Source organism: Stegostoma tigrinum, chromosome 13, assembly GCF_030684315.1.
Source record: "Stegostoma tigrinum isolate sSteTig4 chromosome 13, sSteTig4.hap1, whole genome shotgun sequence".
Classification (NCBI taxonomy): domain Eukaryota; kingdom Metazoa; phylum Chordata; class Chondrichthyes; order Orectolobiformes; family Stegostomatidae; genus Stegostoma; species Stegostoma tigrinum.
In genome coordinates, this window is record NC_081366.1 from 36,845,010 (window position 1) to 36,868,741 (window position 23,732).

A 23,732-nucleotide genomic window follows, 5' to 3' on the forward strand; every position below is an offset into this window, starting at 1 on the left:
CACCTTCACCTGCAAGTTCCCTTCTAAGCCACACGCCATCCCTTGTTGGAGCTATATTGGTGTTCCTTTACTATTGCTGAATCAAAATCCTGGAACTTCCTCCCAACAGCATTGTGGGTATACCTACAAGATTCAAGGAGGCAGCTCACAACCAGCTTCTCAAGGACAATTAGGGAGGACAATAAATGGCGGCCTGGACTGCAACACACATGTGCCATGAACAAAGAAAATAATTGAAAATCCTATTATTTTTCTGTGAACAACCTGTAGACTTAGCAATACAAAAGCCCAACAATTATTTATCTTTGGCAACAGCCAACCAATTTAAAGTGCTTACAAATCTGACTCAATTTCTGAAATATTTCAGTCCACAGTGTTACGAGCGCATGTTGATCATGGATAGCCTCACATGCACAATTCTCATAACTGTCCATCCATTAAATTTAAGACAGGAATGTTGCACTTTTGTGATTTCCTAACATGTAGCGTCAGGGTTTCCTTCCACGAGCACACATTTGTAAAACACAACATTTTAACGTACTCCAAATATGGCCATAGATATCTCATTATTTCTTAAAAAGCTTTCATCCAAACACCACCATCTAAATGAACGTTTGAATTTGAAGTGGATTAGATTTACATCAAAATCAGTAAATAGTGCCAATTAACTCTTTTACAAAAGATCTGACAAATATCTGGCAGAGAATGTAATTTAAGGACAGTTGACACTGTTAACTGAACATTTTTGTGCCATGTTATAATTTATTTCTGACATGAAAATAAGTATATTCGGAATGTGTCTGTGTAGGCTTTACTCCTTGGTAACACTTTAAACTCTTAATTAAAAGGTTGAGAGTTCAAATCCTATTCTAGGTCTGTGTGCATAATTTAAATTGATATGTTAATGCAAATACTGATGGGGATCTGCATCATCAAACAAGATGTTCTTCAATTCAGCCTTTAAATTATTTGCGAACACTTATTATTGAAATAGACATTAAAGATCCTAAAACACTAACTGAAGAATAATTTTCCCTCAGGAACATGGCATGCATACCACCTTAAACAGCCACCGCTAAGAAGAATCATTTGTCTCAGTATGGGATCTCACGTACAAGATAGCTAGCTGCTAGATTTGCCTAATAACAGTCGCTGTACTCACTTTAAAATAATTCAGTGTGTGTGAAGTATTTGTAATGTCTTTAAGACACAAGAACATAAACTCAAATCTTTCAAAATGCAGGTCAAAATGTTTATTTGATATTTTAGGCTTTTCCTTGGTTAACTTTGGCAGACAAAGTGAAAGTTACTAAGATCTATCAGAGTACCTGTGATTGTTAACTTTCCTTGGAGGTCAAAATGGGATTGCATAATGTTTAGAAGGAGCAGACATAATGGCCCATAAGTGTTTTTCTCATTCCACAAGTCATTCTTCTTCTTAACAACTTACTGGAGTCAAATGTAAGGTAAGTCTGAGCTAGCGAGCTTCCAGGTCTTGGCGGGGGAGGGAAGGAGGATGAAGTCAGGGGTCAGATTGAACAGGGTCTGAAAAGGTGGCAAACGTAAAAGAGACTTCAGGAGCTTGGGGATGACCTCTGACTGAGACAGGAGCTTGTAAAGGCGGAACTAACTACTCTTCTTGAGTAATATTAGAAGGCATGATTCCAGACCTCAGCCAGCAACTCATGATATAGTGGTGGAGGCAGGAAGCACCCATAGAGTGGCTAATTAAGGGTCTCAACTGACACAAGGACTGGTGGACCGCCTGACACCTCCCTTAAGATTCAAAATTACTGTGGTCGCAGGGGTTGGTGGGTTGATGCCAGGAAAAGCATCAATGACTGTTTATAACACCCTCCCACCTTCAAACCCATCTGCCCGAGAACACAAAGGTCTGCTGCTAAGATATGTGAAATCCAGAATTATAATTGTCATGATCTTTGATGCACTTGGGTGCAGGGATTGATAGGCAGAACAAAAAAAAGAGCATTTAATGACATGCATTGACTGTAGTTACCAACATACAGGAATTGATAACGTATTGTTATTTTTCATAAACGAGATTCTCTGTATTTTTGTTTGGAATTTGCTCTTTTCTGAATGTTCTTTTATGTTGTAATCTGTTCAACTAAACTACCTGTAAATAGATACACAATCTAAATGCCTCAAAATACAGAGATGAACTATTGACACCAAATTGAAGTTCTAAAGCTCTAAGATTTTCTCAACAGGTTGAGATGAATTTTCATGTGGTAAACTGCGTTATTTTTAGATCATTACAATGTTTATGCCTGAAGAAGGTTTGGGGAAGATTTACATAAAAATTTCCTACATCATCATTTGCAAATCTATTAAAGGCGTGATTTGAGTAAATTCACTCCAAGGCAGATGCAATCTGTTAGAGTACATGAAAAGTAGGATGTAGCATTTTAAAAATAGTGTTCCAGCTGAACAGTCTTTGGGCAAACAGTTAAGTACAGAACAGTGCTTGGATAATACATTTGGCTATCAGCTAATTTCAGGTCTTAATTTATCTTAATCTGGCATCCTTATTTTACCCCAACAGGATATCAGTTACTGGAGCAGCTGGCACAAAAAGTTAAACAAAACTGCTAGGTGTATAATCCAAACAAAGATGATGATGTCATGATTTCAGACTCCAACCTGGAAAAGTCCTGGAGGAAAACTGCACCTGGAAACACGGTCTGCTGGATGTCTGCGGCAGTAAATCTGTCAGAAATGACTTGTGTCACTGGAGGCACAATTGACAAATCTTTCATTCTGAGGATTGCAGACCAAAAGTGAAAGAGGTTCAATAACTTTACCAGTACAGGCAACTTAACATAATCTGATGAAGGGTCTAGGCCCGAAACGTCAGCTTTTGTGCTCCTGAGATGCTGCTTGGCCTGCTGTGTTCATCCAGCCTCACATTTTATTATCTTAACATAATGGCTACTGTTTTTGGTTTACCCCAAGCACCAGGGTAGTCTTACTTCAATTAGGAACAGCTGTCTAACTAAACACTGAAACATATTGATTAAAAGGTGGTTATAACTTGGAAACTTGCATTATATTCCAAATGCAGTGAGCATACATGCACAACCCAAAACCCCTTCCTCTAATACACATACAGATGCCCTGACTCATTCTGCCCAAATCCCTCTAATTTGCTTCATCCAATGGTTTCACAATGTTTGGTTCACCAAGTGCCATAATGACAGCTATTTCATCCACTGCAAGGGCTGGTGCATTCAATGACTGTAATGGTTAGCTACAATCTCGAGCTGGACAATACACACCTACTGGCAAACTACAGCACTGACCTATAGTTGGTGGGCTGTGGAATTTATGTTAATTGTCTTCAAAAACACCTCATGTATCACCATGAAATTAGTAGCCATTAAACAGAGGGCCAGTTGCTGACCTGCTCTCTTGAAAGTAACTCATGCTTATACTTTTATTCCCTTCAGTTTGACTGGTGCATATCAGTACAGTCTTTATCAACCACGACAAAATGTGTTATCGGGTTTTCACAAAATCTCAGAAGTGTTAGGGTACAGAGCTGGCTATTTGCACCATTGTATTGCTACTAGCTTTCCAAATGAGCATGACAACTAAATGCCATTCTTCTTTCTTTCTTCCTATACCTCTGCGGGTATTTTTCTATTTAAATAATCATCCAATGCCCTCTCGAATGCCAAATTCAACCTGTCTCCACCATAGTTTCAGGCAGTCCATTCCAGAGCCAAACCACTCATTATATTTCTCTCAATACAGTTTTTCTTTTGTATTTCACTTTAAAACTAAGCCCTTTCGTTGCTGATCCTTTTACCATCAGGAGCCACTTCTCCCTATCTATTCTATCCAGTCCCCTCATGCTTGTGAAAACCTCTATCAGATCTCCTCCTTGCTTTCTTCCCTCCAAGGAGAACAGTCCCAAACTCTCCAATTTATCCTTATAGCTGAAGGCTCTCACCCCTGTAACCATGCTTGTGAATCTCATCTGCATTCTTTCCAATGTACTCAGATCCTTCCAACTGTGTGACACCCAGCACTGTACAAAGAACTCCAGTTGAGATCCAAAAGTGTATTATACAGGTTCCACACCACCTCCTTGCTCTCCTACTCGACACTATTAATAAAGCCAAGGATATTGTATGCTTTACTCACGACTCTCTTCATTTTACTTGTCACCTTCGATGTTAGAGAAGGACAGAAACACCAAAATTCCTTTGCTCCTGCACCCCCTTTAGAATTGTACCCTTTATTTTATATTGCCTGTCCATGTTCTTTCTATCAAAATGCTGCACCTCATACTTCTCTGCATAGCTCTTTATCTGCCACCTATCTATCCACCGGCTTGTGACATCCTTGTTGAGTTCTACACTGACATCCTCATGAGTAATAATAATTCCAAGTTTTGTATCAACAGCAAACTTTGAAATTATACCCTGCACACCAGGATCTGGGTCATGAGGGCATATCAGGAAAGGTAGGCCTCCCTGTTCTGAGGAAGGGTCACCGGACCCAAAATGTTAACTTGGTTTTCTCCTTCACAGATGCTGCCAGACCTGCTGAGCTTTTTCAGCAACTTTGTTTTTTCTCCCAATATCACTCCCTGGGGACTTGCATTACAAACCATCTTGCAGCCTGAAAAATATTCATTGACCATTATTCTGTTTCCTAACTCTTAGCCAATTTTGTATCAACATCTGAGACTTTTTCAGCCCTGATCCAGACTTCTTTTCATAAACAAAGGATTAATAAGTTATTCAACTTTCACTTCGCAAAATTTCTACTTGGAGGTTGTACTGAAGGAAATCTTTTTGCTTCATCTCACCTGTTAGCTTAGCATTCTATTTCTCTCCCTCTCACGTTTGCTTTTAATCTAGTTTCCCTTAAATGCATCTGTGCTATTTACCTGAAGAACTCCATTGGATTGCACATTCCGTATTCTAACAGCTCTGTCGGTGAAGGAGTTTCTCCTTAATTGCTTATTGGATTTATTAACGCCTATCTTTTATTTAGGGATCCTTGTATTAGAGTTTTGTGGGAAGCTATGTGCACAAATCTTCTTCCGTGTTTCTTATTATGACAGTGACAGCACTTCAAAATATGCTTAATTAGTTGGAAAACACATTGTCCTGTGATTGAAAATTTCTTGTGTTTTGTCTCTTTCTTCCTCAGTATTAACTATACCTTCAATTACTTGCCATCTGTAAACTTTGAAACTGAATTGCAGTTCCTGTGCCCAAATTGTTTCCCACTATTTGCATAAACAATGGTCCCAGCACTGATCTCTGTGGGCCATCACTTTTCAGGTTCCATGAATTTTGTAGCAAGTAATACTATTCATTCTGCTACTTGATCCCTAATTCCACATACTCTGACCTCACTATGCTACTACATGGTACCTATCAAAAGAATTTTAAAATATAAGTATCTACATATACCGCAGCAGCTATACTCACTCTCTGTGACTCCTTTAAAGAATTTAGAAAGGTTGACCAAACATTGAACTTCATTTTTGTATTATATGCTGACTATTGTTGTATGTTTGCTGTATGTTTAATTTCTACACGGTTCAAAAAATGTACTTTTGAATAACAATTGTTAGTTTTCCTACCACTGATTGGTCTACAGTTCCCTGGGCTCATTTTTCTTTCATTTTAAAAATTTTTAGATGTCCTCTGGTACTTCTAACGCTATTCACTATTTCAATAAACTCTATCATGTATTGACGCAATTTGTGTAGGTCAGAAGTTTGACCACATATTGAGGGGCCAGAATTACATACAGTGACATATTCTCTTCCTCGAGGCACATTTATGAATCGATTGGTTTACGATCTGGAATTGTAATGGAAAACACCAAACAGATCTAAAGAATTTCATAACTTGAATTGTTAGACCTTAACTCCTGTCCTTTGAGCTAATACATTCCCATACATACAACACCACTGTATAAGATTACTGAGTCCTGGGAAGCCCAGAAGACCTAAAACTGGAATTCTGGGAAAGCAAACAAAGTCTTGCAGAGAAGCTGAGATTTACACATGAATGTGTCCACATGAGTCCATTTAAAACCTGGAATCACAATATGCTAAATCAGACAAAATTAAAAAGCTACAACATTAATTGATGGGTCTAGAAAACTGCACAACTGCTGAGAAATTGTGATGTATTCAAATTACTTAAGAGCATAACATTTAATTAGCAACAATATCCCTAAGTAACTATGTTAATTCACAATGTAGATTTTATAATATTTATTACATTAGCTTAGATCTATCAAATAAAGTAATTGCTTTGTAATAAAACCAAAATACTGTGGATGCTGGAAACCTGAAATGAAAAACGAAAATGTTGGCGAAACTCAGCAGGTCTGGCAGCATCTACCAAAAAGGGTGAGATGAAGTAGGGTCATAACAGAGCCAAAACATTGACTCTGTCTCTGTTTCTCTCCATAGCTGCTGTCAAACCTGCTGAGTTTCTTCTGCAGTGTTTTGTTTTCATTTTTAGCTTTGCAACTCTGGTCAGAAATGAAATGAACTCATTCCAAACAGGAAAAGCTCAGCAGGTCTGGCAGCGTCTGTGAAAAGAAATCAGAGCTAACGTTTTGGTCACTCTTCTTCAGAACTGGTTCCCCAGACCTGCTGAACTTCTGTTTTTGGTTTCGATTTACAGCATTAGGAGGTGCACTGCTTTGAGTATTTTGTAAATCAATTCCCCTGTGTCTTCAGCAAAGAACTGAAATGACTTGGACATGAAGATCAGAGAACTGAAGGATCTGAAAGGAACAAAAGGGATATCTCATTGAATCCTGAGCATTGGTGCTATTGAACTGTGTTTCCAAAGATTTTACCCTGTACCCATAACATCCATTTGTGTTTGTTTATTTGTTTGAATATGTACAAAAGGGGTTTAAGAAGGAGTTAAGAATTTCAGCTAGTGGAGTTATATGTTGATAAAACACATCATTTGCCTGTGGTTAGAATTGAATTATTTGTAATAAATAATGGTTCATATTAAAGAAACCTGGTCAGTATTTTCTGTTAATCTAAGTCCATCATTCAGATACATTGAATACTTTTTGAGTAATTTAATTAAATCTCTAAACTGGAGTATGAGGCTCGAGTATTAGTGTACTTTCCCAAATGGTAGTGACAATTGATATCAAGAGGCAGCCACTTCATCTTTAAGAACTAAATAAAAGTGTTGTAAGAGATTTACTGAATGAACTAAGATGGGCAATATATTATACTGAGTGAACCCCTTTCTTTCCTTAGGCACACTATTTTTTGTCCTCTAATATTAAAAGCTGCAGAAATAAACCTTGACAGTACACTGTTTAGTGGAGAATCGCAGCCTTTGCCATTCTGACTGAAGGGGATATGAAAAATAAATGCTGAAACCCCTTCCTCTATTCCAATTGGATATTATCATCTCATCTCTTTCTTCAATTGCTGCCAGATACACAGCTTCACTAAATTTACTTAGGCAGGTTGCATAATTGAATGAAGTACAGGTCTCTGGAGCTATACTATTGCCAAGGGAGATAATGATGATGGAGAATCATGTCTGCAATAGACTAGAAATTATCCACTGAAGACCCTTAAAGACACAAACTTCCACCTTCACATTCACTCTCACAGGGTAATATGCATCCATTCTTAGTTTTCACCCTTCTTCCCTACAGATTCAATACTTGTATCTGTGACACATGTGGACAAAAAAAGATAAGGAGGAGAAGAAGGAAATCAATAAAAATAATAGAGTTTTTATGAATTATAATGATGGTTAGTTGCAATATGAGCAGATCTAGGCATTGTGATCTGTTGACTTCATTCTGCAATTTATTCACAATACAGCTGAAATTCTGCACCAAGACCTCTTTCCCATTCTAACTACAAATCTCTTAAGTTCCGTAATGCTTAAAAACCAGTCAGTTCTGAGTTTACTCATTGACTGATCATCAACAGCTCTCAGAGAAAGAATCGCACATTTTTGCATCCTCGGATAAGAATTTTCTTCTCATTTTAATCCTAAATGGCTGATCCATTACAATTAGACTATGATTTCGAGCTCTGACCACCACTTCGAGAGGAATAGCCTCTCAGCATCTACTTCGTCAAGTCCTTGTATAGCTTCATACTTAGGAATAGACCGTTCTATTCAATTTCTCAAAATGTCAAACCTCGCATCCTATGAAGCAATCTAATTAATCTTTGGTGCTAACCATCAAGGTAAGTCCATCTTCCCTTATGTATTGCAAAGAGGAGGCAGATGAAAACAGAAGAGTGAGGCCTTGATCATGAAAAAAAGAGGCAAAACATTTTCTGCTTTGAGGACATTAACACACATGGTCTCTGTAAATTGCAGCTATCACAGTGCTTCAAACACTACCTCGAGGTCTTGCCCCATTGCATAAAATATAATGTTACAACAAATTATTGTTAGCAGCAGTTGGTGTCAAATTCAAGTCAATTAGCAACAATGGAAAAATGAATTGGCACTGAGAATCATCTTTGTTATGAGCTATTTATTCCTCTTGGATGGTGCTATTAGCTTACTGTTAAAAGGAAATGCTTTAAGTGTAAGTAAATATAACTCTGACCTTGTCAAGCACTGGCTCGTCTAGACTTTGCTGCTCTATACACATGTGGCATACTTTTGATAACAGCTCATGGGGTTCGATGAATAATCTTGAACTCAGTAGAAATGTAAATATATATGCTTTCTGTAAGGAGAAATACACATTTGTAACAGTTATGACTTAATAGGAGACCAAAAATACATTTTTTGTAGAACAGGCAATTTCTATATTTATGTTATTGAGCAAGCATACAAACTTCTCTTTTATAGAGTACCTTTAACATTGTAAGCATTCAAGACACAAAATAGATAAGCAAAAGATTCACAGAAGTAATGTAAGAGTTTTGGGAGGTGGTTAAAAGTCAGAGTGAATAGATATGCCTGAAAGAAGCTTTTAAAAGCAAAGAGAAAAGTTGCAGAGTATGAAAAGGTGTAGGATGGGAGCTCATGGAATTGAATTGAGACAGATCAAGGTTCTGCCAACCCTGATGGATTGAAAGGAAAGTGGGAACCCAGAGACAGAGACATATTGAAGGTGGCCATGTGGAGACTTGAAAATAAGGATAGTTATTTTGAACGATTTTGGAGAATTATGAATATGTGGAGGTTGAGTACAGCAGATACAACGAGTAAGCAGTATTTATTACAATTCAAGATGAGGGTGATGGTATTCATTTAAATTTTCATTTTGTAAAATGAGAGATATGAGGCTTGGGATATCAAAATTGGAAAAATTAAATCTGGAGATAATAAAAACACCCATAGGGATGTATGTAGAATGGTGCAGAGGTTGAAAGTAGCTGCTGTAAATGTTGAAGCTGATCATGATAATATATAAAAACACAGGCCAATTTAGTTTATTATATGAATAATCTTCATACTTGATATAGTTGTACTGGAGGCAGTTCAGAGGAACATCACAAAATTGATCCTGGAGACTAAGGTTTTGTCTTATTGAGCAGTTTAAGCCCAAAATCCCTAGAATTTAGAAGAATCAGGGGAGATTTAATTGAGGTATGATAGATGCTAAAAGGTATGGACAAGGTAGATGGAGAGATGATGTTTCCTTGTGAGGTAATTTAGAACAAAACATCATTTAGAGTAAGGGTAGCAGATTTAATTCAGAAATGAGGAGAAATTACTTCTTTGAAAGGGTGGTGAATCTGTGGAATTCATTACCCCAGAGTGCTGTGAATGCTGGGACTATTGAGTAAATATAAGAAAGAGGTAGATAGATTTTAAATCAGCATTAAGTTGAAGACTAACATCCCAAAAGTTCAAGAGAGTTGGAGGGCAGAGGTGAGTATGGTGACCATCACCAAGGAGAAGGTGTTAGAAAAACTGAAAGGTCTGAAGGTGGATAAATCACCTGGACCGGATGGATTACACCCTGGAGCTCTGAAGGAGATAGCTGAAGAGATACTGGAGGCGTTAGTGGTGATCTTTCAGGAATCACTGGAGTCAGGGATGGTCCCAGAAGACTGGAAAATCACTAATGTAACCCCCGGTTTAAGAAGGGAGTAAGACAAATGATGGAAGCTTTCAGGCTGATTACCTCGGCTGTTGGTAAGATTTTGGAGTCCATTGTGAAGAATAAAATTTCTGAATACTCAGAAGTGCATGGTAAAGTAGGGCAAAGTCAGCCTGGTTTCATCAAGGGGAGGCCATGTCTGATAAATCTGTTAGAATTCTTTGAGGAAGTAACGGGCAGGTTAGACCAAGAGATGTTATCTACTTGGGCTTCCAGAAAACCTGTGACAAGGTGCTGCAAAGGAGGCTGCTGAGTAAGATAAGGGCCCATGTTGTTACAGGCAAGGTGCTAGCATGGATAGATGAGTGGCGGTCTGGCAAAAAGCAGAGAGCGGGGATGGAGGGGTCTTTCTCAGGATGGCAGCGAGTGATTAGTAGTGTTCCACAAGGTCAGTGTTGGGACCACAACTTTTCACTTTATACATTAATGATCTAATTGAAAGGAAGTGAGGGCATTCTGTCTAAGTTTGCAGATGATACCAAGATAGCTGGAGGGACAGGTAGTATGAAAAGCTTAACATCTGAGGAATGTTTGAGGACTTTGAGTCTATACTCGATGTAGTTTAGAAGGATGAGGCGGTATCTAGTTGAAACTTACAGAATACTGAATGGCCTGGATGGAGTGAGCATTGGGAAGATGTTTCCATGAGCAGGAGAGTCTAGGACCAGAGGGGACAGCCTTGGAGTAAAGGTAAGAATCTTGAGAATGGAGACGAGGAGAAAATTCTGCATTGTGAGGGGGGCGGGGGGGGGGAAGAAGAGAGATGGGGGGGGGGGGGAAGAAGAGAGATGGGGGGGGGGAAGGAAGAGAGATGGGGGGGGGAAGAAGAGAGATGGGGGGGGGGGAAGAAGAGAGATGGGGGGGGGGAAGAAGAGAGATGGGGGGGGGGGGAAGAAGAGAGATGGGGGGGGGGGAAGAAGAGAGATGGGGGGGGGGGGAAGAAGAGAGATGGGGGGGGGGGGGAAGAAGAGAGATGGGGGGGGGGGAAGAAGAGAGATGGGGGGGGGGGAAGAAGAGAGATGGGGGGGGGAAGAAGAGAGATGGGGGGGGAAGAAGAGAGATGGGGGGGGGAAGAAGAGAGATGGGGGGGGGGGAAGAAGAGAGATGGGGGGGGGGGAAGAAGAGAGATGGGGGGGGGGAAGAAGAGAGATGGGGGGGGGAAGAAGAGAGATGGGGGGGGGAAGAAGAGATGGGGGGGGGAAGAAGAGATGGGGGGGGGAAGAAGAGATGGGGGGGGGGGAAGAAGAGATGGGGGGGGGGGAAGAAGAGATGGGGGGGGGGAAGAAGAGAGATGGGGGGGAAGAAGAGAGATGGGGGGGGAAGAAGAGAGATGGGGGGGGAAGAAGAGAGATGGGGGGGGGGAGAGAAGAAGAGAGATGGGGGGGGGAGAGAAGAAGAGAGATGGGGGGGGGAGAGAAGAAGAGAGATGGGGGGGGAAGAAGAAGAGAGATGGGGGGGGAAGAAGAAGAGAGATGGGGGGGGGAAGAAGAAGAGAGATGGGGGGGGGGGAAGAAGAAGAGAGATGGGGGGGGGAAGAAGAAGAGAGATGGGGGGGGGGAAGAAGAAGAGAGATGGGGGGGGAAGAAGAAGAAGAGAGATGGGGGGGGGAAGAAGAGAGATGGGGGGGGAAGAAGAGAGATGGGGGGGGGAAAGAGAGATGGGGGGGGGAAAGAGAGATGGGGGGGGGAAGAGAGATGGGGGGGGGAAGAGAGATGGGGGGGGAAAGAGAGATGGGGGGGGAAAGAGAGATGGGGGGGGAAAGAGAGATGGGGGGGGAAAGAGAGATGGGGGGGGGAAAGAGAGATGGGGGGGGGAAAGAGAGATGGGGGGGGGAAAAGAGAGATGGGGGGGGGAAAAGAGAGATGGGGGGGGGAAAAGAGAGATGGGGGGGGAAAAGAGAGATGGGGGGGGAAAAAGAGAGATGGGGGGGGGAAAAGAGAGATGGGGGGGGGAAAAGAGAGATGGGGGGGGGAAAAGAGAGATGGGGGGGGGAAAAGAGAGATGGGGGGGGGAAAAGAGAGATGGGGGGGGGAAAAAGAGAGATGGGGGGGGAAAAAGAGAGATGGGGGGGGAAAAAGAGAGATGGGGGGGGGGGGAAAGAGAGGAATCTATGGAATTCATTGCCAGAGAAGGTTGTGAAGGCCAGGTCATTGAAGATATTTAAGACAAAAATAGATAGGTTCTTGATTGTCAATAGGATCAAATGTTACACAGAGAGAAAGCATGAGAATGGGGTTGAGAAACTTATCAGCCATGACAGAAAGGTGGAACAGACTTGATGGGCCAAATGGCCTAATTTCTGCTCCTGTGTCTTACGGTTATGGAGAACAGGCAGGAGAGTGAAGTTGAGGTCAAGTTGAATATTATTTAGGTCCTGTTGCACATGGACGTTGTAGTGGTTGGACCAGGTGGATCTTATTGATGATGAGATCCTTGACTGAGATTGTTAACTCAGGCCGATCAGGGAGCCCTGGCTGACAGATACAGACAGAAGTTTCAGAGCCTTCTTACTTCAGGAACTGTTCCCAAACTGGCCGCCACAGCTAGTGTACTGTGCACATGTAAATAAACAGTGTTGTGATGGGATACCATCCTTTGTGCAATTATTTCAGACATGGACTGCTTTAGTATCTAAGGTGAAGACAGTCTGAATTCGAAGTCATACAATTACAAAGTTTTTGTGGGGGGGCAGCGGCTAACACAGTGGGAGCTAAGGAATGAGATTGCTATACATTGTGTACGATGTCTCCTCCTGCAGAAGACTATAATTCCAACAATCATTTGTCTTGGTCTCAGAGCATATATATCATCATCGATATAACATGCAAATTCTGATGCAGGATAAACGAATGAGTCTTAAGATAACAAACATTACAAAAGCATAATGGCATTTACAAGTGTAGATACAATGTTTCAGTGAATTTCCTATAATATTTGAAACATTGCAATAGAGACAATTTAAATACAGTACTGTACTAGCAACAATGCATCACCTTTGTCAAAATAGAAGATTTGTTTGTTTATTAAGCAACAAGAGTGCTGACACTTACTTCAGGATAATAATCAACTGTAGGTATGAGGTGTTGGATCAAAGCCTCTAAAGATGCCGAGATAAGGTTACCATCCTGAAATATCAGGCTTTCATGTTCGTTTTCTTTGGTTGGTTGAAGTTCATGGCTAAAGCCACTGGTATTAAACATACTTGTAGAGGTCAATGTTTGTGGCATGCCTCCCTGTGTAGACAGACAGAAATGTTCGTGAGTCACAAGTGAAAACAGGATTTATTTGCATAACTGCATTCAGAGAAACCCCACAGAGAATGTATAATTTTTCTTTCAGAAAGATTCTTAACACAACTTTTGTCTAATACGAGTAAACATTCCCCAAGCTCAACTTTAAAAACTTTCACATGTTTGTGGGATAGGAGGTGGATGAGGCCTCAACTTTATGTTTTCAGTTAGCGTGTCACTTCTCTGACCCAGTGCCACCTCTGTCAAATTTGGAAGAGAGGGCAGGTTCTGTATATGGACAGCACAACCAAATGTGTCTGGTAACTAATTAAATCCTTGAAGATTTAATAAAGAACACTCTCACAATCCTGACTGTGTTTTCAATCTGATGTGCAAGGTACTATTCTCATCAGGAAACCATGATGGCATCCCAGAAAAAAGGGTGGGTAGACTCTGGAGCTGGAAACTCCAATCTATTTGGAAGGCTATATTATGAAAATCAGCCACACACTCAGAGTCCAATACTGAGAGTCACGGGCAGAATTTTACCCAGGTGTATGAATCCCACTGGCAGACCTGGAGGTTAACAGGATTCCCAAGAAAGAGGTTAGCCAATTCGGGATCGAGCTGTGTTCATCAAACGCCATACGTTGTCAATTCAGGAAGGTTACATGCAGGGCCTGTCCACTTGTATGATGGGGTCATGCCCTTTTGCTGCTCTAATAATGGTGCCTCTGATGTCTGGAGGCACCTTGCTTAGCATTGCTCCATCTCTGCTCATTTATCCACCAATACCTTGAATTTAATTTGTGATCATCATGGGCCTGGTTTTAGCCCTTTCATTGGATGCTGCTGCTGGATTTAAAGAACCTATGTATGCCCTTTCAATTGTATCATCTGGCCGTCACTCTCTGATCTAGGCCTATCAGTATGTACTATTAGTACCTCTCCCTCTATCTCTGTATACTCAGTGTGCAACTTTCTAGCCTCTTTCTCTCCTCCTGAGGAAGGCAGCTAGAAAATGGCTGACCTTCCAAGTTGGAGAGCTACTTCACATCAAGGCCCTCAACCTTCAATGTCCAGGGATGTGATGATGCATGATCCCCGCTTGCCACCTGCTTAATCCCAAAAGCTGCCATTGAATTGAATTCGACAACTTGCAAATATCTATAACTGCTTTCTTAATTGGCTTCCCACCTCGTTCACATGAAATCACTGCTCTGGCACTTTAATGCTGACTGCTTCATTCCTGTGATAATGGGAACTGCAGATGCTGGAGATTCCAAGATAATAAAATGTGAGGCTGGATGAACACAGCAGGCCAAGCAGCATCTCAGGAGCACAAAAGCTGACGTTTCGGGCCTAGACCCTTCATCAGAGAGAGGCTTCATTCCTGTGTCAGTTTCCATCTTCAGGCTCCTACTTGCCACCCCATTACCCCTCTCCACTACTGCTTCAACAGATTCCATTAAATTCCATTGCACAGATTAGGGTGAATTTTAGGTAAAATATAAGTTTTATCCTTCATCTATGGAAAGTATCAGCTGCAGTTGAGCAATCTAATGTGTAAATGATGTAACTCAGCTTTATTATAGTAGACTCCCTTTATTTATAGATCTGGAAAACTACCATTAAACTCTACTACTATCAGATAGAAAAAAGTGGCATATGAAAAGCTGTAGATGGGGGTAGAGAAATTGCATAGAATTTACTGGGTAGAAACAGACAATTTCATTCTACTCAGTTCACCAAATCAGCACAAATGCTTTGGAGAATTCCTGGAGTGCATGCGAGATGGGTTTCTGGAACCATATGTTGAGGAGCCAATTACAGATTGGTCTATTTTGGATGTGATGTTATGTAGCGAGAGGGGCAATTCAATGTCCGATTGAAAATAATGATCATAAAATAATGGAACTTTACATCAAGTTTGAAGGTGGCAGAGTTCATTCTAAAACTTTTGGCTTATGTCTCAGCAAAGAAAACTGTGCGTTTGGAGGGGCGAGCTGGCTAGGGTGGTTTGGGAAAGTACACAAAGATTTTACAGCAGATGGGTAATGGTTAGGATTTAAAACATGGTGCAAGGTCCTCTAAAGCACAAATAGGTCTCACACAGTTAGATGAATCACAGTTAATTTGGCAGAATTCTCCTCGTTGGGTACCACAAGTGTCAGTGATAAGCCTATAACTGTTCATAATCTACATAAATAATTTGGATGTGGAGACCAATCATAATTTGTCCAAATTGGCTGATGATGTCAAACTGGATGAGAACGTAAGTCGTGAGGTGGCTTCAAAAGGACTTGAACAGGCTTAGTTAATGGGCTAGAACATGGCAGGTGGAAATAATGTAAATAAGTACAAAGTTATTCACTTTGATAGAGCATTAGGGCATAATATTTTTTAAATGGAGAGAAGTTGTGAAGTGTAGGTGTCCACAAGGATCTGGTGTCTTTGTTCATGAAGCACTGAAAGCTGGCATGCAGGTGTAACAAGAAACTGGAAAGACATATAGTATGTTGGCATTATTCCAGGAGGATTTAAGTACAGGAGTAAAGGTATATTGCTATTGTTGTGTACAGCCTTGGTGAGACTGCACCTGGATTATTGTGTACAGATTTGGATTCTTTATTTAAGAGAGCATATATTTGCCATTTATTTAGTGCAATGAAGGTACACCAGATTATCCCCTGGGAGGCTGGATTGTTTTGTGAGGAGACATGAAGGAAACAGGCTCGATATTCTCTAGAATTTCAAAGAATGAGATAAGCATACTGAAGCTTAAAAATCTCACAGAGCTGAGAGGAAGCATATGGATAAGCTGGCTCCCCTTGTTGGCAACTCTGGCACCAGGGGCGTCATTTGATGATAAGGGGCAGGCCGTTTAAAACTGTGATGTGCAGGAATTTCTCCACCTTGGAGGGTGGTGAACCTTTAGAACGTTCTCCTCCAGAGAGTTGTAGAAGCTCAATCATTGAGCAGATTGAAGACAGAAATCAATAGGTTTCTGGGGACTAAAGATGTTAAGGGAGATAGAATTAGTGCAGGAAATTGACATTGAGGAGAAGATTGGCCAATACAGGGAAGATTAGATGGGCTGAATGGACAACTCCTGTTCCTACGTTCCCATCTAGTGCCCATCAGCTACTGTTGCTTTTCCCCTCACATGCTATATCCAGCTTCCCCTTAAAGACATCTCTGCAGCATGCCACGTGGTTTGCGAGTTCCCCATTGTCATTACTCCTTTGGGGGAAGTAGTTTCTTCTAAATTCTGTAAAAAGCTAAGTGGTGATGACCTAATATTTAGAGATCCTAGTTTTTATCTCTCGCAAATAATGATAAGAGGTTAGTTTAGTTGTACACAATGAAAACTGGTTGCAACAAACTGTAAGCAGCATTTGGCATGAACAGTGGGACCGTTCAGTGTCAAAGCATCTCTGTTGACCTAATAAATCTTGCACCTTATTTGACATAAAAGGGAGGTCCTGTGAAGAAACAAAGGGAGCACTTCCTTAATTCGGAAACCAGACTAAACTACTAGGGAAATACTTCTAATCTTGCATTATTTAAAAATGAGCTCATGATTATATCAAAAATAAAATTTAGTTTCAGTACTTCAGACAGGTTTTTTTGTCCAAGGCGGCAGCGGGAAAATCTGACAAAACATTGCCCAAAATGTTAGTTTCTCTACATCAGAGATTGATGAAAAAAAAACTGCAGATGCTGTAAATCAGGAACAAAAACAGAAGTTGCTGGAAAAGCTTAGCAGCTGGCAGCATCTATGAAGATAAAATCCGAGTTAACGTTTCTGAGGAAGGGTCACTGGACCCGAAACGTTAACTCTGATTTTTTTTCTTCACAGATGCTGCCAGACCCGCTGAACTTTTCCAGCAACTTCTGTTTTTGTGTCAGAGATGGAATTATGAGGTTAATCAATGTTAAAATGGAATGTATCTCCTTTTGAAATATCTTCTCATCCTAATTTGTTAACTTGCTTGAAGGATCAAGTTATTCCACCTTGCAAAGGTTTATAGGGGCTTCTTGATAAAGTGATTTGCTGACCTGTTAGAAGACAGGCAGGAGTACGTCTCTCACTACTCAAGCTACAGACAGCCATCACTGTAGAGTGTCCCCATTGGCAAGCTGTTGGGCTCGGATATTGTTAGAGTCGACACTGTCATTGGTTTTGTGAGTTGAAGCCACTTTTTCTGGTGGTGCTCACTACCTGCAAAGATAAGATCATTGTTTTGAAAAAAGGAGAATAAAGGCTTGCATTACATTCTAGAAATAGAGGTTACTCATATTCAGTCTGCCATTTCTGTGGTAGCTCTCTGCAACAGCAATTCTGCTAATCCTACTCACTTGCCTTTTCACCATAGCCCTGCATTTTGTTTCATATTCAGAGAATTGTACATTATTTCATACTGAAAACCATGGTTTAATTTGCCCTGTCACACTCTCAGTAAGTACATTCCTGATCCTAACTTCTCCTCACATTAAAAAAAGGCTTTTCTTCAAGTCACATCTGGTTCTTTTGCCAATCATCTTAAATTTGTGACCTCTGGCTCTGGACCCGTACTCCATAAAATCCCATTATGAATTTGAACATCTCCATCAAATCTTCTCTAAATCTTCTCTCTCCATAGAAACCAGTTCCACTTCCGTCAGTTATCCACTGAAATCTCTCATCCCTGCAACCATTCTTGTAAATCTTTACTGCACCGTACTAATTATTTCACATGCTTCCTAAAATGCAGTGTCCAGAACTGGATACAATACTCCAGCTGAAGCCAAGCCAGTCCATAGGTTTGCCATAACGTATTTGCTATTTTACTCCATACCACTTTATGTAAAACCCAAAACCCAAAACTCGTTATTAACTGCTTTCTCAACCTGCCTTACCATTTTCAACCATTTGTTCACACACAATACCCATCCCTCTGCCCTCAGCCTGTGTATCTCTTATTCTGTATTGTTTTCTCTTATTCTTCATACTAAAACACATCACTGCATTTGATTTCACTTGCTAGGTCACGTGCACTATTCCTGCCTGCCTATACCTCTTGAAGGTTCTCCCTATCCTCCTCAGAGTTCACAAGACTTTTCCAACCAAAAACTTTGAAATTTTGCACTGTCTCTCAATGTCTAGATCATTGACAAGCATCAACAAACATAATGGTCCTAATGCTAATCCCTGGAGAACCTCATCATCAGCTTTCATCAATTGTTCTCCACAGCTACAGAAGCAAGATATCATGCATGTTGGAAATCTGAAATAAAAACAGAAAATGATGAAAAAAAAACTCAGGAGGTCCATGGAGAGAGGAAAAAAAACTAAAATGTTTCAGGTTGTGATTTTTCTTCAGAATATCAGTATTTTCCCTTTTTAATATTTTGTTCACCACTACTGTTCATTCCCCATTACTTGGCCCTGTTTGTATCCCTGCTATATTATCTTCTCCTCATTGGACAGCTCCTTGGCACTTAAGATAGTTTGTTTCTTCTCCGATTTGATGGATTGTGAAGTAGCTGGTAATTATGTTCAATGTACAATCTGTGGATTGTCACATGCAGGTAGGTTCTTGAAGTGTTGGACAGAAGAATTGTTTGGAGATTTGTGTGCTCCTTCTAATACCTTTACTTCACCTCTGTACATTCTCAATAAAATCTCTCAATGAGTGTAGCGCATTCCTGAATAAAACTTATCCATTTTGGTTAGTGACTAGCCAGAATTTTCCACTAACCCGAAGGAATGTTTGAACTCTTCAGGAATGCTTCTGAGGACGTTCCTAAAACATTTCTTCTGCCCCCCTGACAGAACTTGGTCAAGCCAGGAGACAGACTACAGCAGTTGCTTCAGGAGCCTAGTATCAGGCATACCAACAACATGGCCCATCCAGTGCATGATGTGGAGGTGCCAGTGTTGGATTGGGGTAGACAAAGTCAGAGATCACTCATGTATCGGGGAATGAGACTGATTCAGAGGAGCAGTGCAAATCATTCTTGGACATGCACAACTCCATCAAGTACCTCACTCTACTGCAAGCCCTTGGACAACATCACAATGCTGCATTTCTCTAGCTTCCATCCCAAATAAATTAAAAGAAGCCATCGCCCCTGGGCAAGCCCTGTACATTCACAGGATCTGCTCAGATAAGGAGGAACGTGACAGACACCTGAAGGTTTTGAAGGATGTCCTTATAAGAACAGGATACGATGCTCAAGTCATTGATCAGCAGTTCCAATGTGCTACAGCAAAAAACCACAATGACCTCCTCAGGAGACAGACAGAGGATACAATCGATAGAGTACCTTTTGTCATCCGGTACTTCCCTGGGGTGGAGAAACTACGCATGTTCTTCACAGCCTTCAACATCTCATTGATGACGATGAGCATCTCGCTAAGATCTTCCCTACACCTTCATTTCTCACTTTCAAACAGCCACCAAACCTTAAAACCGACCATCATTCACAGCAAACTACCCAGCCTTCAGGATAACAATCAAACACAACTCTATAAAACCCTGTCATGGCGGTCCCTGCAAGATATGTCAGATGACATGGACACTACAATCACACGTGGGAACACAACTCACCACATACACGGCAGATACTTATGTGGCTTGCCCAACGTAGTCTCTCTCATACGCTGCAGGTAAGGATGCCCTGAGGAATGGTTATTGGCGAGACCATGCAGACGCTATAACAACAAATGAATGGACACCACGCAACAATCACCAGACAGGCATATTCCCTCTCAGTCGGGGGACACTTCAGCAGTCAAGGGCATTCAGCCTCTGATCTTGGGGTAAGTGCCCTCCAAGGCGGACTTCGAAATACACAACACAGTTTTGCCAAGGAGAGACTGATAACCATGTTCTGTGCCTATGAGGACAGCCTTACCCATGATCTTGGGTTCATGTTGCACTACATGTGATCCCACCACACTTCTGTACCTGTAAAATCTTTCTTACTGTCCTGTTTTGACAGTATCACCTTGGTGAATTGTTATGATCTCTCTACGTTAATTCGTTTGTACAGTTTAGGATTACTTATTACTTTGGTTAGACTGTCAGCATGTGATACTCATAGTTATCATGTTATTCCAGTCATTTAGTTTGTCTCCAGCACCAACTTAATGTTTCGTAATTATCTCTCTGCCTCGTTTAATTAGATTACTGGTCATCCCTTCGCTGACACTTTACTGACTGTCTAATACTCTTGGTCACCTGCAGAGACTTATTGCCTAATAGTTCACTCATACCGAGCTTTTGATCTTTCAGCCCTTGATCTCTCTGCCTATAAACTCTGTGCCTGTGCTCCTCTTTCTCACTGCACCTGTCGAAGGGGCTGCGTTCCGAAAGCTTGTGATTTCAAATAAGCCTGTTGGACTACAACTTGGTGTCATGTGACTTCTGACTTTGTCCATCCGGAGGAGTTGACTTTGAATGACAAGCTGTTGCATTGGGAGAAGAGGGTACTGTTGGCCCATGACTACACAGGCATCACTGGTGGGACTTCTCCAGTGCAGTGAGGTATGTGCTGTACGTTGTAGTTGTCCAAGTCTCTGAATTGTATCGGAGTGTGGAGATCATTGCTGCCTGATAAAGCATGACTTTACCTCGCAAAGAAGGGGAGAGGCTCAACAGACATGATCTTCATTTCTCAGCAAATTAAAAAACAGCACAAGGAACCACACCTAGTGCAAAATATGACCTTTCTCAACTTCATAAAAAGCTATTCTACCGCCGTTCTGTTTATTCTATTGACTTTAATTTTCCGGTCAAATATGTTAGTTAGTACTTAAATGAACCCCTTTGCAAAGCCAGGATCACCACATCAACTGTGTCTGTTGCCTCATCAGAAACCTAAACCTACACAAAAACTGTCCTGGCTCTGCAAAATTAATCAACACTTGCTCCAGCGACTAGTAATTTTATCCTGGATCATCATTTCCAACATTTTAAAAAGTTTCCAGGCCATTGAGATTAAATTGACTGTCCATTGTTGCTGTGGTGATTCTTACATCCTTTTGGAATAAGGGTGTAAAATCCATTGGCACCACTTTGGTTTCAAAGCTAGATTGGAGGATGATAGTCTCCGTAACATGCACCCTTACTCTTGTCAATTTCCTCTTGTGTAATCTGACGTTTCTTTAACTTTAGGTTCAGACAGTCATTCTAATTTTGGCTTTAACAGCTTTTAACTCAATTATATTTCCACTTTCACTACAGGCCGAATTTTACGGGGTCCCCTGGGTCACACTCTCCGGCTAAAAAGTTGGTGAGGAGCTAACTTACCCATACGCCTGTTGCTTGAAACAGCATTATTTGCTTTAAGTGGATCATTCCAGTCGTCTCTTAGAGGGGTGCCCCATGTTAGACAGCTGTCAGCTAATCAGGAGACTGACAGATCTGTGCCCCCATTCTGTGCCCAGGAGCTCAGTTATGTCAGAATCATGGCCATGGTGACTGGGTTGTAGGCATTAGGCTCAAGAGGCCACAGGGATGTGTTGGAGGGGGTATGATCTGGTGGGGGTTACTTACAAACAACACAGGCAACAATAGGATGTCCCCTACTCCTTGCTTGGCAGCAGCTGCACAGATAAAGTTGCTGAACATCCTAAATGGTGCTGGCATCCATCCTTGCTGTGGGTCAAATACCAAATGGTAGGACAAGTCCAATTAATAGCTACTTAAGAACTTTAAAGGCTCAAGTGTGGGGGTGGTTGAATTACACTTCCATCATCTCGTGTAAAATTCGAGTCAGGTAAGGGCAGGCAGGTGTCAGGCAAACAAGTCTGTTGGATTTTATGAGATCCTGCCCCACCTTCCCTTTATACCTATGGCTGGTAGAACACAATTCAATCACATGACTTTGCTAGCACCTTTCTTGGGTGAGACAGATGCCGGGTATTCATTTAGTAACGTTAACTCTTTCCCTCTTCACAGATGCTGCCAAACCTGTTGTGCTCCTCCAGCATTTTCTTTTTTTATACTTCACAGCCTTTGTCTGCCTCATCTTACTTTCTACCTTTTACATCATCCAGGCATTTCTGGAATTATCTATCCCACCCTTTCCCCCTTAGGAAATGAACATGAACTATACGGTGGTATGGGCTGAGGTTGCCGAGGAAGATTGTCGACTGAGTCAGTATGGGTAGAAGTTAGGAACAGCAAGGGAGCAGCCACCTCACTAGGGGTTTTCTACAGACCCCCAAATAGCAGTAGGGAGATCAACGAACTCATTGGCTGGCAGGTTGTTGAAAAGTGCAAGTGTAGCAGGGTTGTTGTTATGGGTGACTTCAACTTTCCCAATGTAGATTGGAACCTCCTTAGTGCAGATGGTTTGGATGGAGCCATTCTTGTCAGGAGGGTTTCCTTACTCAGTATGTGGACAGGCCGACGAGGGGGGAGGCCATTTTGGATTTGGTGCTCGGCAATGAGCCAGGACAGGTGTCAAATCTCGTGGTGGGAGAACGCTTTGGCGACAGTGACCACAGCAGCCTCACATTTACCACAGCCATGGAAAGGGAAAGGAGCAGTTACCAGGGGAAGATACTTAACTGGGGTAAAGGAAACTATGACGCTATCAGACAGGAATTGGGAAGTACAGATTGGGAGCAATTGTTCCACAGAAAGGGCACGGCAGACATGTGGAGGCTGTTTAAGGAGCAGTTGTTGCAAGTGATGCATAAATTTGTACCTCTAAGACAGGTAAGAAGGGGTAGGATTAAGGAGCCTTGGTTGACGGGAACAGAGGTGCTTCTTGTCAAAAAGAAAAAGGCAGCGTACGTAAGGTGGAGGAAGCAAGGAGCTAGCACAGCTTTAGAGGATTACAGGCTTGCTCGGAAGGAGCTCAAAAGTGGACCGAGGAGGGGGCATGGAAAAGGCTTGGCAGGAAGGATTAGGAGAGAACCCGAAGGCATTTTACTCATACGTGAGGAATAAGAGAATGATCAGGGAGAAGGTAGGGCAGATCAGGAATAGCGGAGGGAACTTGTGCGTGGAGTCTGAGCAGATAGGGGAAGCCCTAAATGAGTTTTTTGCTTCGGTTTTCACTAAGGAAAGGGACCTTGCTGTGAATGAGAACTTTGAGGAGCAGGAAAACAGGCTTGAACAGATCAAGATTGAGGAAGTTGATGTGCTGGAAATTTTGGCAAACATTAAGATTGATAAGTCCCCAGGGCCAGGCCAGATTTATCCTAGGTTGCTCTGGGAAGCGAGAAAGGAGGTTGCTAAGCTGCTGGTGAAGATCTTTGCTTCCTCACTCCATGGGAGTCGTACCGGAAGACTGGAGGGAGGCAAATGTTGTTCCTCTTTTCAAGAAAGGGAATAGGGAAATCCCTGGAAATTACAGACCAGTCAGTCTTACGTT

The 23,732-nt window shown here is 41.6% G+C and overlaps 1 protein-coding gene across 3 annotated transcripts in view; it reads right to left on the bottom strand.

Moving 5' to 3' along the window:
- The window catches only part of LOC125458479 (ras-GEF domain-containing family member 1C-like), a 218,190-nt gene that overhangs the window by 32,285 nt on the left and 162,173 nt on the right, over positions 1 to 23,732 (bottom strand). For all 3 annotated transcript variants that reach the window (XM_048543760.2, XM_059650682.1, XM_048543759.2), the window contains exons 2-4: positions 17,418 to 17,580; positions 13,176 to 13,358; positions 8,617 to 8,739 (exon numbers count right to left, since the gene is read on the bottom strand). In XM_048543760.2, coding sequence (XP_048399717.1) covers positions 8,617 to 8,739; positions 13,176 to 13,352 — 300 coding nt within the window. In that variant the 5' untranslated portion in view covers positions 13,353 to 13,358; positions 17,418 to 17,580. The remainder of the gene's footprint in view (positions 1 to 8,616; positions 8,740 to 13,175; positions 13,359 to 17,417; positions 17,581 to 23,732) is intronic.